Source organism: Diadema antillarum, unplaced genomic scaffold (assembly GCF_040938485.1).
Source record: "Diadema antillarum isolate AM-2024a unplaced genomic scaffold, OU_Dant_1.0 seq00000799_RagTag, whole genome shotgun sequence".
In the NCBI taxonomy this organism is placed as follows: Eukaryota; Metazoa; Echinodermata; class Echinoidea; order Diadematoida; family Diadematidae; genus Diadema; species Diadema antillarum.
In genome coordinates, this window is record NW_027271683.1 from 1,223,445 (window position 1) to 1,239,021 (window position 15,577).

The 15,577-nt window shown below is 36.5% G+C and overlaps 1 protein-coding gene across 1 annotated transcript; it reads left to right on the plus strand.

Annotated features, from left to right (window-relative positions):
- Positions 1–5,434: 5,434 nt before the first annotated feature.
- Positions 5,435–14,782, plus strand: LOC139739466 (alpha-2,8-sialyltransferase 8B-like). The gene is made up of 5 exons (XM_071650071.1): positions 5,435–5,565; positions 8,000–8,104; positions 9,839–10,042; positions 12,625–13,182; positions 14,533–14,782. The coding sequence occupies exons 1-5, from the start codon at positions 5,435–5,437 to the stop codon at positions 14,780–14,782; spliced, it is 1,248 nt and encodes a 415-aa protein (XP_071506172.1).
- Positions 14,783–15,577: the final 795 nt, after the last annotated feature.

The window sequence follows — 15,577 nt, forward strand, 5'->3', positions numbered from 1 at the left end:
TCAAAAAACTGGCATAATTTTAGCAATTTACGTAGTTTATTTGGAAAAATAGCAGTGGATATTGCACGACTAAAATTTGTTTTATTGATAAAACTTACAAAACCTACCCTAACAAGGCAATAAGGTTGATCTCGTCAACTCATTTCGTACTTATGCACTTTTTTCAGTAAATAGGATATTTTATTTATCTTTTATATGAAATATTTTTCTTATGACATAATTTTCGTATATCATTAAACCATGGCTTATCTAAACGACGTTTACCTCTGCTCTTCATTTTAACAAAACATTTAAAATATTAAATAAAGCGTGAATTGGAAATAAAAACAAATGGAATATAGGCATCACAGTTAGCCACATGCGATATAAATGTGATGAGTTCATCATATTTGTATACATCTCTCATTCATCAATCGTTTATCAAAACCGTCAGAATCATTACTTTCACTAAAATTCCATAAAGTTACCTTAATGTTTAAGTGGTTACACGGTTAAGGTGATGTAATGCTGTAGCATGTCGATGGACAAACTTCATCTTTTGTCATCGGACAATTGTGTTGCCATATTTTAAATGAAAATACAGGGTAATGCAAATTACCAATGTATTTGTTTGTTTGTTTGTTTGTTTGGTTTATTTCTGCATTTTCTTTCTCCGAATACAATTGCAAATGAAAACAAAATGATACAGATACATACAAATCAATACAAAGAAAAATCATTTGCGTTACAACATTCAGTCTGAAGTGGCATAATTATGAATCAAAATAACATATTAAGGCATACTGTATCTATTAACAAAGGAGAAACTAATACAAGGGACCGTCATCATAAGCAGAGCTTGACGTGGATGAGGCCCTATCTGAATATGTGATACCAATGTAATACAACACCAATTATATATGTACTCATAAAACTCTTAATCTTAATACACAAAACACATTTTGCTACAGAAAAAAAAAAACAGAAAAGAAAAATAGTGACTTGGCGCTTTCAAAACAAGAAAAAAAAACAGCACGCAGCACCATTGACTGCTGCATGGTATAGTAGACAATGAAAGTGTAGGTGTGTGAGAGTGACAGTGCGTCGTGTGTGCAGGTGACAGTGCAAGAGAGAATAAAGGCTGTAGCATGCCTATTTTGGGGGTAAGGTATACGCTTTAATGAATGTATGCAATATCATTATCAAAGAAAGGAACGGGAGGGAATGAAAAAAAAAATTAAAAAACACTTTGCATGGATCAGGGCTTACTGAGACTTCCGAAAAAAAGAAGAAAAAGTACATTGATCAAAGACTACTAACTGGAAACATATTTCAATAATAAATACTTTTTTAAATGAGCTTTAAAGGAAAACAGTGAAGTACACTGCTTTAATTGATCAGGTAGGTTATTCCAGACATCGGGACCGTAATGTCTAATTGATTTCTGAGCTAAAACAGTTTTGGGGTTTACAAGGTGAAAATCTGTCGAACGGCGAGTTGGATATGTGTGTATATTCGAATTTAAGTGAAAAATATTATGAAATAAAGAGGGAAGTTGATTTGTTGCATACTTGTACATAAATATACCTGTTTGTAAAATGTGGATGTCCTGAAGCTTCAAAGTGTGCAAACGATGAAATAAAGGATCTGTATGAGATAAATATGTGGAATTAGTAATAATACGAATAGCACGCTTTTGGAGTAAATACAATGAATTCAGTTTAGTAATACTACAATTTCCCCATACAATATTTGAATACAATATATGAGGCAAAATTAAAGAATTATATAAAATAATCAGGGATCGTTGTGATAAGAGATCTTTCAACTTCCAGAGTACACCAATATTTCTTGATAGGGTCCTTTGTAAACAGGATATATGTTCGTTCCATGTCAAATGAGAATCGATTGTAATGCCTAAAAATCTAATAACCTGTTTCTCGCAAAGAGAAAACCCATCAATTGATATGTTGACATTAAGATCCTGTGAGTAGGGTTTTCTAAAATGAACGAAATTTGTCTTATTAACATTCAAAGATAACTTGTTTGATTCAAACCAATTCAATATATGCAATAATTCAGTGTTCAAACGATTAACAAGTGTCCCTATATCATAATCTGATGTAATAATGGATGTATCATCAGCAAAAAGTATAAAATTCAAAGATGGAGAAGAACCTATAATATCATTTATATAAATGTTAAACAACAGAGGCCCTAAAATGGAGCCTTGAGGTACCCCACATTTAATATCAAGTTTGTGTGATTCATAAGACTGAAAACTAACATACTGTTGACGGTTTTGCAAATAATTTATAAACCAGAGCAGAGCGTGACCTCGTATTCCATACGTATAAGTTTATATATCAATACTTCATGGTCGATGGTGTCGAATGCTTTCGACAAATCCATGCATATACCTATAACATGCTTTTTATCAGCAAAAGCTTCAATCATTTTATCACACATGTGAGCGATTGCATAGTCAGTAGAATATCCACTTCTAAATCCAAATTGATTGGGTATCAATAAATTATTGGTTTGTAAAAACTGATATAACCTTTTATACACAATTTTTTCAAGGACTTTGGATATACTTGGTAATAATGAAATTGGTCTATAATTACTCATTAATTTAAAGTCATCTTTTTTATGAATGGGAATAACTTTTGCAAGTTTGAATGAGTTCGGAAAAATGCCTGTTGAAAGAGACATATTAAATGAACACTAAGACCATAATGCCCACTCGATTTAGTTGTAATCAGATTCTGAACAACATTGATTATTTCATGATCATTGGTAGGCGTGAGAAATAATGAATTTTCACATGGATTGGGTAAATAATCAGTAAAATGTGTATTACATGAATTCATATTAGATGCTAAACTAGGACCAATATTTATAAAATAATCATTAAATGAATTGGCAATTGTGGTAAAATCAGTAATTTCCTCATTGTCAATGATGATAGAGTTGGTAGTTTCTTTTACCGTCTTTCCCATAAGAGCATTGACAGTTTTCCACAATGAAAAAAGATTTTCCTTATTTTTTTCTATATTAGTTGAATAATACAATTTTCGGGACAATCTTATCACTGATGTTAATTGATTTCTATATTTCCGGTATTTCATAAATGAGTTATTACTTTGATTCTTTATTGCTTGCTTATATAACTTATTACGGGTTGATATAGACCGCATAATACCTTTGGTAATCCAGGGTTGTCTATTTTTCTTTAAAGGTTTCCGTTTAACCAAAGGAATATTTTTCTGATAATAATACAATAATCTGCTGATAAATTTTTCATAAGCAGTATCAGCATTGCTTTCATCAAATACATCGCCCCATTCTTCCTGCGCTAAATCAAATATCAAAGAATTTATATTACTTTCTGTTTCCTTATAATACATTTGAGATTTTTTATTTTCAAAATATTGTTTTGTTTGCAAAGAACTATTGTTGATGGTAAAAACAGGTAAATGATCGGATATATCATAATAAAATATACCATTTGTGAATTCTGTGTTTATTACATTTGAAAATATATTATCAATAAGAGTTTTTGATGTACTAGAAATTCTTGTTGGGTTGTTGATATGTGGTTGAAATGAGAAAGTTGCCAATAAACTTAGCAACTGCATTGTATGATTATCAGAATTATTTAAAAGATCAATATTAAAATCTCCCATTATAAAAGTGTCTTTCTTTTCCTGAGAAATAATACTCAGAATTTGATCAAATTCAACAAATTTGACAAATTCTTAGCATTTAACAAATTCTTGGCATTTGACTGGAGGTATGACACATTAGGCCAAAATAAATGTCAGATGTGCAAAAACGTGTTGCCATGATACGAGGTAATTACGTCAGTTTCAGAGCACTTGGCTTGAAATTTGGCACATGTAACCGGAATAGTGTGTAGATATTTAAACTTTGTCTATCTTTTATTGTTGAACAGTTTGTTGCCAGGGTGACAGCATTTAATAGAAATCATACAGAAATATTGTGGATCTAGTTTTACCCCCTTTTTTAGCTGAAGTTGGGCAAAACATTAATAAAATTTGATATTTTCAAATTCAAGGAGGAAATGTGTGGTTTTTAATAGAGAATTATGCCTGGTCATCTCTGCCCCCTTACAGTCGTGAGTCGGAGTATCCACACAAAACTCGCAGTATATAGGTGAGATTTCCCAAGACCCCCGCAGCCGAGAAACGATATGATTGATGAAAACACATCTTCAAATTTATCACCAAATCTGGCAAGAAGTATCGTTATATAGGGTGGCATTACGTTTTCAACACAAGGACCCTTATTGATTCCTCTGTTTTGTTATAGAGGACCTTATTTTACTTTCTTTATAGAAACTTTGTTGAAATGTAAGAAAGCCAGTCAGGGTATATACATCAGTGTATATATTTCACGGTTATTTATGGCAGACCCAGTTTGCGTTGGGACCGATTTGGGGACCATGTAGTTTTTACCTTTTTTTAAATGCAGAGTCATATTATTTTTTTTTCTTTTTCTAAATACATGTATGTAGTATACTTTGCAGGTTCAGTATATTGACCACTGTGACGATACATAAACACCATGTACTCCCGTGCTTTAGGTCCTTTTATTGAAGTTGCCGCCGTCATTGCCAGCCCCCTGGGTTTGCCCTGCTCTGAGAAGTGTGCAAAAACGCTTGTATTGTGACCCCGTCTTTTGTTCAGTGTGCGATCACTGGTTCTGTGACCGATGGTTGAATACCGTTAGAGCGCCAGCTTTTGATATGAGATTTGTCAAGCAGTAAATTTCTTCTTTCGATCATAGATGTGCAAGCTTCATCTTTCATCTATGTTGTAGTAGTACCATGTGTTGCCATAACAACCCTTTGAATGGAAATAAACTGTACTTGTACAAAAGAAAAGATATTGTAGACTAAGATAACTTCCTATTTTTTGAGCATCTTACCTGGAATTTTTCACAAAGGACCAACGTATACTTTTTTATTGCAAAGCCCATCCTCTTGTCAAGGTAAAAATGTTGCCATGGTAACCATTAGCTAAATTGCAATGTTTCTGAGTATTTGACTTGAAATTTAGTGACGGCTATAGTATGTGGAATTGCGAACTTCATTTTTCGTCAATAATATGTTGCCATGCTCACAACATTCTGTAATGAAATTCATACAGAAATATTGTAAATTGGCTAAGCTCCTTCAAATTTTATGAATTTCACTTGAGAGATGGCATGCGTACCCAGTATGATTTTTGAATGAGAAAAATACTTCTGTATTAAATGTTGAGGAATGTGTTGCCGTGGTAACAACATATTTTCGTTAAAATAGCTTACGAGGATATTGTGGAATGAGTTAACTCTCAAGCTTAGGTGGAGTTATTTAATCAAATGCAGTGATAGTTCTAGTTGGGTTTGATCTTCCCATTTACTTATCCTTTATAAGCGGTTTCTCAAGATGGCGAGTCAACGGATGGAAAGAAAGGATACATTGATTTTGGCCCTGTGCATTCTGACGGCACTCGGCGTCATTGGATATCTCGTCGTACAAGACAATCAGTCCCCAGCTGAATTTGGCTTTGTCAGAAGGTGAGTTATCAGAAATTATCAGTTATCAACCCAAACTCCACTCCATGTTTAAGTTATATACCTTTAAGCATTAGAGCGAAATTAAACAAAAGTGTAATATATCCCATAAAATCACGCGGAGCTTGAGTAGGTGAAAAATACATTCCATAAAAAAGCCCATTAATTATGATTCCTTTAGAACATTTAATGGTGATAACTTTCTCGCTCTGAGAGAGTCTTGGGGATCTTACCAAAAAAAAGCAACAACAGAAAACAAAAGAAAAAAACACAGCCTCCTTTGAAATAGAATTAAAAGGGATAGATATGGTTCATATCAAAATATCAGAGTCTTGGATGGTAGTTTATATAGAGGATAGAGTTAATGCTAAAGTACTGACATGTAATACATATTGCATGAAGCATAATACATACGGAAACGCATACGCCAATTTTCTATGATATGAACATGATAAAGAAGTATGTTGTTGACAGTACACTTGGGATTTTTTAGTCGTATTGAACATTTCGTCATGCGTTTTATGTTTGATACTGGATCATTTTTCCAATGCACAAATCTGCAAGTCTCTGGCTATTTATCTAATAATCTAAAACTTAATTTGATAATCTAAATCCGTTAAATCATTGGAAAAGTGGTGTAATTTTGTTTTCGTACTAACGCATCCAATTGCTTGATGTGTTTTGCAAGAGCAACTTTTGAATATCAGTTCATTGTGAATGTATTACAAAATCATAAAGGATAAGTACAGTGTGTATGAGCGTGTATGAATGATTATTCATGTAATTTCCAAACATAGGGCGAACCATATTACAACCACGGTCAGTGGTAAAAAGTACTATAAATGTGTGGTAATTACAGTCATGTATACACACATCATCACCATCCATGCAGACTGAGATACAACTTAGCAAACCTCATCAATTTGATACATGGTTGCATACGCAGGAAAGTGTGAACAAAATTGTGGGGAAGAAAAAACAAAGGTCTGTGTTGAGCCTATACTAATAGGTAGTTACTACCTCAAAGTGTCGAATATCGGTGATAGACTCAATTGACAAACTAGTCAGACTCCACTATTCAAACGTCTGTATAGGACAGGCCAGCCACCATGCTACTTCTCTCGTTTTGTAGAGCGCGTCAAAGTGGGAAGCAAGCGTTCCATCGCGGGCAGGTCTGATAGCTATACGCGACAGTGTGATTTTCCCCCACAGTTTTTGTGTAACTGGCATACTGAGTACGCGAGTACTCTAAAGCATTCACTATAGAATCTTGTATTGTTTTGCTTTCTAGTTTGTTTGTTTTAAGTTGCCATTTTTATGCCTCCGCCACGAAGTATCGCCGGAGGCATTATGTTGTCAGGTTGTCCGTCCTTCCGTCCTTAATAAATTTTGTGGACAGCGTAACTAAATATCCGTTTGAGGTATTCTTATGAGACTTGGTATGTATACATGAGTGGAAGAAGTTGTGCCTATCAATTTTGTGGTGCACATGCTCAAGGTCAAAAGTTCAAGGGAAAATGCTAAAAATTTCATTATTTCCCTCTTATGTATGCAATGCCTGAAGGTTTTTTCGTGAAACTTGGTGTACAAAATAAAGATTCTTCAGAGGGTGTTTCGAGTCATGAGGTCTAAGGTCAAAGGTATGCGGTCAAGTAACTGCTAAAATTTCACTTTTTCACGCATATTTTGGAAATTGTTCAAGGTATCTTCACGGAAATTAGTACATGTGCATGTACTGACTAGCAGTAATTATCTAGGGAAAGTTGGGGATAATGGGTCAAAGGTCATGGTCAACTCATAATTTCACTTTTCCCTATTTATGCAATACTTGCCGATTTTTTCTTGAATTTTGATCTATGCATGTATAACCAATAGAGATTCACTGGGAAGATTTTTTTGCCCAAAGGTCAAATGAAAGTGCTTAATTTCATTTCTTGGTCCATATCTCGAAAGTGACTCAAGGTATCATTATGAAACTTGGTATATATCTATGCGTATTCTACCTGACAGCGATTCTCTTTGGAATTTTAGGGTCACAGGTAAAGAGGTCAAGGGTCAAAGGATAAGTTAAAATGAGAAAATATATATACTATTTGATAGTAAAATTATGCTTTCTCCATACCTTGAAAGTTATTCTATGCACAGACTTATGAAAAAAGGGTCAAAAAGGCAAGTGAAAACCTCAAATCCTCAAATACCTGCGCTCTTAGGCAGTATAGCCATCCATCCGATTAAACCTATTATAGTGCATGGAAAGTGAACATTCAACACATTGTGACAAACCTGTCATTTTGATATTTTGCTAATTATGTGAAACTCATTGTACTACAGACCTATTATCAGAACCATGCATTGATGGCGGAGGCATACCAGTCGCCATAGCGACATTTCAATGTGTTGGTTTTTGTTTTGTTTCTTGTCATACTTGTGTTAACAGGACCATGGTTATTCCATCAGTGGCAGGGGAAAAACGAATTCTCGCGAAGGGCAGGAGGAGAGGGACACCAGCAACAGGAGGATGCCACCCCACGCTAATTAACCTGTATGCGCTAAAAGTATTTTTTTTAAAAAATAGTTCTGGTACGCCCGCGGAATTGTCGAATTTGGTAGACTCTTTCGATATATTGCAAGCAAATATGAAATGTTGCAAAACGGGTTCTTTATCCCTTATGTTTTCACTTTAATTATCAGTGACCATACCGTCAGAGATAAAATCCTTAGTTCATGTAGTCTGCAAGCAAAGACTTTACGGCATGAGACTTGTGACGATGACACACAGTTTGAAAATGATGTGCTCTCTTTCATGCAAAGTTCCATGTAAATGAAACCAGCGGCGACCATTTTAAAATCAAGGTCCGTTGCCTGTACATAAATAATGGATGTCAAGTAATAGGTTGATGATGATCTCATTTATTCCTCCCCATTGAACTCATCAAATAAACGAGGGTACAACTAAAGTAGTCCTTGACTGAACAGATTAGTGAGGCAATATTTCAATACGTTAATGGATTCTTCCATTCTAATCTTCATCTCTTGCTGCCGCATTTCATGGCATGTGTGAAGCGTCAAAGAGGGTCTCTATGTAGTGTTTCGTGTAGATTCGAATTTGAATTTGATGCATATCCCAAGCTCATTTTGTCTGTGCTAGAATTGAATTGTGTTTGTCTTTGTGCGCATTTGAGCGTAGAGAAGTTTTCCGTTTTTGTTGTTTGGTGGTACAAAACTTCAAAATTGCGTTAAACAAATATATACTGCTACTGAACGTTTTCGACGTGCACTCTTCGGAGTAGAAACCGCCTGTATGAAACAGGAAGCGCGAACATAACAATATAAGCATGGTTTGCTCGTTGTGCTTATATTGTTATGTTCGCGCTTCTTGTTTCATACGTGCGGTTTCTACTCCGAAGAGTGCACGTCGAAAACGTTTAGTAGCAGTATGTATTTGTTTAACGCAAGTTTTTGTTGTTGTTTTTCTTTCTCAATGTAAGTAACGCGTATTTCATAGTTTTATTCTCATCAATTTCACACCCAGGACGAGCAACGATAATCAATCACTATCAAAACTCGAACACCAATTTTTCCAAGCGGTAAGTTCGAGGGAGGGTGCACTCGAGAAGACAAGACCACGACAAAGTGAGCAGAAGCGAATGCACAGGTACGAAAACGATGGATTGACACCAGCTTTCATCTCTTTACGTTATACAGATGGCACAGAATATCTGCATGCAGCTCAGAGAATTTTATTTGCTACGAGTCCCATATTGGACATATTACAAGGTTGTCGAAATGGAATTGTAACTTCTGTTATAACAAAGTCTTCGGGACTAACATTTTTTCTTACATTTCTTTTTTACTTAATGTACACATGAATTACCCAACAGACATTCTCTAGGAAGTTACTTGCTGAAAAGATCAACGGTCAAAAGTTCAAAGGTCAAGTAATGCATAAACTAATAAGAGCGTCAAAAGTCAACTAAAAAACCTCAAATCCCAAATACCTGCACTCTTAAACAATATAGCCATTCATCCAATTAAACCTAGTTCAAGGAATGTGAACATTCAAAACATTTGTGACAGCCCTATGGTCATTTTAATATTTTGCCAATTATGTGAAACTGGCATCACACATTGTAAAGACATTGTACTATAACCTATTAGGAGAACCATGCATTATGGCACAGGCATATCAGTCGCCATAGCGACATTTCTTTTCGTTAGGATTTTGAGGTGTGTCATGTACACAACCTCTCACAAATCTACATTTCTATCATTGTAGGTCTGGTAGTACTGAACCCTACGTGCACCGACTGCCGAACAGAAACGTCATCTTGCGTAGGTCCAAACACTGGGCGAACGAAACGCAGATCCATGGGCTCCTTGAAATGAGGGAAACTGGAGGAAAGGGGGGACATATTTCGGATGCGGAACTACATCTGTTTCTGAATACCAATGCGAATGAGAGTGCATACGCAGAACTTCAGTGAGTTTATGTGTTGCATGAGTAGAATTATTTCGTTATTTTCATTATTATCACATATAACATTTTGTTCTGTTTCTCACAGCGTAAACTTTCTCCTCTTTGCTCTCTGGAGCCAACCCAGTTCAGTTTAATGTCAACTTGGATAGTTGTAGTTCAAGCCGTCACTATTTTTGGCCGAGCATAGAAATAGGCTCGAAATTTTCGCTTTCCTTTAGGTAACAGCTCATATAGTAGGGCAGATATGTAACAAAAATTGGTCGAAATGCTCACATCCGGCGGAAAGTATGAAATTTTGCATATTGGGGTATTTTGGGGCGCTGATTTCAAATATTGCCGGATCCAAGAGATCTGACCACGGGGTCGGCCGCCATTTTGAATTCCAATATGGCCGCCATCACAAAACAAATTCAAAGATCCCTATCTTCAGTTCTGAATGACCCGTGGCACCAAAATTTGGAACATATGAGCGTTTTGACATATTGAATTTGATGACAGATTGATTTAAAGTGTCTGACAAACATCGAATGGCCGCCATTTTGAATTCCAATATGGCCGCCTCGACGAAATATTCAAAATCCCTATCTCGATTTAATATTTTAACTCAGTATGTTAAAATACTTGTTTACACCTAATGTCAGCGTCACTCACCACTTAGAAATCGAGATAGGGATTTTGAATATTTCGTCGAGGCGGCCATATTGGAATTCAAAATGGCGGCCATTCGATGTTTGTCAGACACTTTAAATCAATCTGTCATCAAATTCAATATGTCAAAACGCTCATATGTTCCAAATTTTGGTGCCACGGGTCATTCAGAACTGAAGATAGGGATCTTTGACGGCGGCCATATTGGAATTCAAAATGGCGGCCGACCCCATGGCCAGATCTCTTGGATCCGGCAATTTTTGAAATCAGCGCCCCAAAATACCCCTATGTGCAAAATTTCATACTTTCCGCCGGATGTGAGCATCTTTTTCACATATCTGGCCCACAAATATGGTTTTCAAGTGACCAGAGATATTGGCTTTCTTAGAACAATATAGTGAGTGAGGTGGCTTTTTTTTCCATACTGTGGAATGTTCTAAAGATTTTACGCCTGTTGTAGAGGTTTTCCGAAGTCTGGAGATGCCTTGAGAGACATCATAGTTTCAAAAAACAACAACAACAAAATGTGTGTATCATGCCCAAATAAAGGTTGGTTAAGAAAGATGTGCCACAAAGTATTGACAAAATTTTCAGTCAAATTCAAGGGTAGAAATTCCGTGAATGCTACGGTAAAATACCTGCCAAGTGTTCCAATTTGATAGCAACTTTCGTATTTATTTTTCGGAAACTTAGAAAAGCACGAGGCGGACGCAGACCCCGCCAAGCCAGTAACCTGGCCATACACGCATGCAATTTCCGAATGTTTAGAAGCCTTTTGTTTAAGTCATCAGTTTCCAGCTGCGCGGCGCCTTTTCCGAGCAGAGCAGAGAAATTTCAAAATATGAATTTTGTCTTTTCTAGATACTTCCCCACTTCTGACTTAGAAACTTAGGAAGAATCTTAGGAAGATTTTCAGAATACCACCCTGGGGGGGGGGGGGGGGTTACAAATTAGAACATATCAGTGAAAATCTTAGGCTGTTACTCGGGTACAGACTCGTCCATGACAAAGAGGATATTGTAACTATTCATTTTTTTTTTTTTTTTGGTTTTTTTTTTAATGGCACTCATAGCATGTCGTGACTTCAAAAGATAAAACGTCTTCTTGATAGTTTGGGTTTCACTGATATTAGGGAAAATCAAGCACAAGACATGACACTGTCAAAATTTAAGTCAACGATGACTAAGAGATTATTGGATGTTAAGAAACAAGCTTGGCATGATGAAGTATATTCTAAAAACAGTGTTCAGTTTATAATATATCTAAATATAAACTTAAATTTAAGAATTATTTGATTCAATTAAGTCTCACTGATATAATTTTTTCTGTCGCTTTTGGAAGTTTTTATAACAGTTACCTGTGGTGACGGGACGTTACTCAAACATCCGAAGAAGTGAAAGAATTTGTGAAAATTGCTATCTCGGCCAGATTGGTGATGAATTTCAGTAAATTTATTTCATTGTCCGCTTTTTCAAACTTCCTGTTAACAAACGCTTAAAGGGGTCGTATAGTTTTGATTGAGACCTACCATCAGGTTTATTTTTTTTGTGACATAATGTGAATTATCTTATGAAATATGAGAGAGCATGTAATTTCAAGAAGGATTCAACATTTATTTGATGAAAATTGGTCTTGAAATGGCTGAGATATCCAAAAAAAAGGCGATCCTAATGAAATTGACGGGCCACGTCTTTTGATAGGATCTCTTTATTTTCCTTGTTTTAGATATCTCAGTCATTTCAGAACTGATTTTCATCAAATTAACTTTTGCTTCCCCTTAGAATTGTATCCTCTGTAACATTGCATCGAGTGGTTTCTAAATATCTCACAAAATGTTGCAAGCTCAATCCTCACCTCAACCATTACGGTACAGTCTCTTTATGAAATATTTCTTGATACTCCCAAACGTTAATATGTGGATTGTTATCACTCTCCAGGAAAATTGTTTCCACCAGAATCAGTCGATGTCTTGCCATGCAGATCTTCCGTGATGACGTACCGCTGAGCAGTATCAAAATGGAAAGCACGCCGGAACTTGTTTCAGAACGCAACCAAACAGACTGCGTTCCAATGCAGGGCAGTTGCGCCCTCGTCGGCAACTCGGGGATCCTTTTGGACAGTCGCTGTGGTGACGTCATTGACGCGGCGGACTTTGTGATTAGGAACAACGCCCCCTCACTCGAGGAGAGGTACAGGGAGGATATCGGGACTCGAACAGATGCTATGACCATGAACTTGTCCCTAATCCGCGCTCTCATTATTTGCACTAAGGTGCCAACTACCTGGAGGATTGGAAAACTACCGCCAAGAACCACGTGTCCTCAACTCATGAAGAATATGAATGTATTCCAGAACAGGCGCATTTTCTGGTTCCTCAAGCGGTATGACAGGAAGTTTCAAGCGTTCAAGTCCATGATGTCCGCCCTCAAGGCGACCCACCATCTAAATTTCCGATTAGCGTACAGTCCGGTGGTTCCAATGGCAGTAGCATCAAAGTACGTGTATGAGATATATAACTACTGTAAACAGTAATTGACTAAAACCTGTAAATACATTTGCATACACTTGTGTATTAGAATAATATCTGCAAATCATTCGGTAAAGAAGAAAATGAATTCCTAAAAAGACATTCGAAAGATGGCCCGCTCACATTTTCCATTTACATTTACTTACTTTTCTGATGCAACTTTTGATGAAACTCAATCGAACTCTATTCATAACAGTCCGCTGCAAAAAGTCCGGTGTTAAATATGAAACACCGAGCTGGTGTTAAAATTTCCGGTGCTCATTTGTGGTGTCAGATTAACACCTCCACGTGTCATTTCAAAATATAAAATTGTTTTTTGATTTTTTTTTCTTAGTTACTGTTCTTCTTGTTGAAATTGAACTTCAACAAGACAGTCAAGAATTTTCCGATAAAGTACTTGATTTTGGGAGAATAAAAGAAGATGTGAACACATTTACACCACAGTAACATCAGTTGGTGTCATTGTCTCCTATTGAAGCGGAGCGGGTGTTATACCATTGACATTAACACCAGCAATATCAAATCAACACCATGTGGTGTCATCGTTGAATTAACACCAGCACAGTGTCAAAAATATCACCAGCTACAGTGTCATATTAACACCACGAAGTGCCAGGTGAACACTTTTTAACACCATCACAACATACTTTCTACACCTGTGGGTGTGGTCCTCTATTGACATAATTGATCGTTGTTAGATCAATTAGCATGATGATATATTGTAGATAGATAACCATACCATAATACATAGATATCAACACGTGTGGACAGATAGATAGGTAGATAGATAGATAAATAGATAAATAAATAAAAATAGGCATGGATAGGAACCCAAGTCACATAAATGTACATTGACTTCGTTGAACGTACTTCTTTGTGGTTTTTACTTTTCAGTTTTCATTATATTGTGCTAGCTTTTGAACGTGTATTCCACATCACTAAGAAAAAAAAAAGGCTAAGTGTGCACGTCAAAAGCTTCAGAGCCTCAACCATGAGAACGTCCCTCTTATCTCCAAGATAAGTAATTGTCCAGGCGTCTCAGAACAATATCAATGCACTGGCTAAAGTCCATCACCACATCACATTCATGACATTTGTGTGTTCCCTACGAGCTAAATCTCCTCGGGGGAATTTTATTCAAACTTGTAATGATGAAATGTATTGCGGGAAACGTAACTCACAGCGTCCTGCCTCCTTACAGAAAAAAACTAACACACTTCTACAAGCTTTGCGGGTTTTTTTTCCCCTATTTAAAGACTGGTATTGGATCAAATTGCACCTTGATTCATCATTTCTGATTGTTTCTCTTAATATACAGATTGGCGTCTGTCCGTATACCGTCTTCGGGTCTAGCTGCTTTCGCCGCGTCCACCCAGTTCTGCCGCAGTATCAACCTGTTTGGGTTCTATCCATTCAACACAGCTCCTGGCAACCGAGCGGTGCCCTCGCATTACTACGATGAGTCTCTCAAGGGTTTCAGCATAATTCACAGAATTTCAAAGGAATTTCGACTTCTGGTTGACTTGGAGGAACAAGGAGCAATAAAAGTCATCAACGACTGTAAATGAATAGATAGTACTTTTCAATTCCCACTACACAATGTGTACACAAAAACAGCGTGCTCAAAACTCCGCTGCTCGGGTCCTCAGTGGAACATCTCGCTTCTCCAGCATTACCTTAGTTGTTAAAAATCTTCACTGGCTACCAGCATCCAAAAGGATAGAGTTTAAAATTCTGCTCCATATACATGGTAAGCAGTACATTCTTCAGCTCCATAATATTTATATTTCTGAAGCCCCATCTCTCTGGAATGCTCTTCCACTGAGGAACCGATCAGCAGAAACCATTGAAACATTTAAAAATGCAGCTGAAGTCATATGTATAGCATTTTGTTTTGGTTGAATATTTGTTGAATAGCTTACCGGGTATATATATTTCTATCTCTTCCTTGTTCTTTAACTTTCATACGTACAACTATTCATGTCAATGTATGTTATTCTCTTTATATGTCCCTCTGCTCCTCAGAATAGGCCACTAGATCCATTGAGATCGATGGGGCATTACAAATGCTGTACTTCTTATTATTAAACACTCAACTTGTCGAGCAAGGATGTATCCATTGGTGGAGCTCATTAACACTCGTCCTTTCTATCGCAAGTGAGGAAAGTGGACTTTGCTCACATGTGCATCAAATTACGGTCACCTGTATGCAATTGTGTACAGAGTAAAATGTGACATGTGCTTGTTGACGTCTACGTGACTATGAGGTGAAATATCTGATAAGAACAAACACAGGAGCTGTGTAATATACCAATATTGCAGTCTGCCAAAGACAGACGCATTTGTTATGCTAGCGTGCTTTA

Excerpts from the sequence above, each read along its gene's own strand:
- LOC139739466 (XM_071650071.1), top strand. The coding sequence starts at position 5,435 with ATGGCGAGTCAACGGATGGAAAGAAAGGATACATTGATTTTGGCCCTG. Across the intron at positions 8,105-9,838 it reads CACCCCACGCTAATTAACCT|GTCTGGTAGTACTGAACCCT; the intron begins GTATGCGCTAAA and ends CTATCATTGTAG. Across the intron at positions 10,043-12,624 it reads AGTGCATACGCAGAACTTCA|GAAAATTGTTTCCACCAGAA; the intron begins GTGAGTTTATGT and ends ATCACTCTCCAG.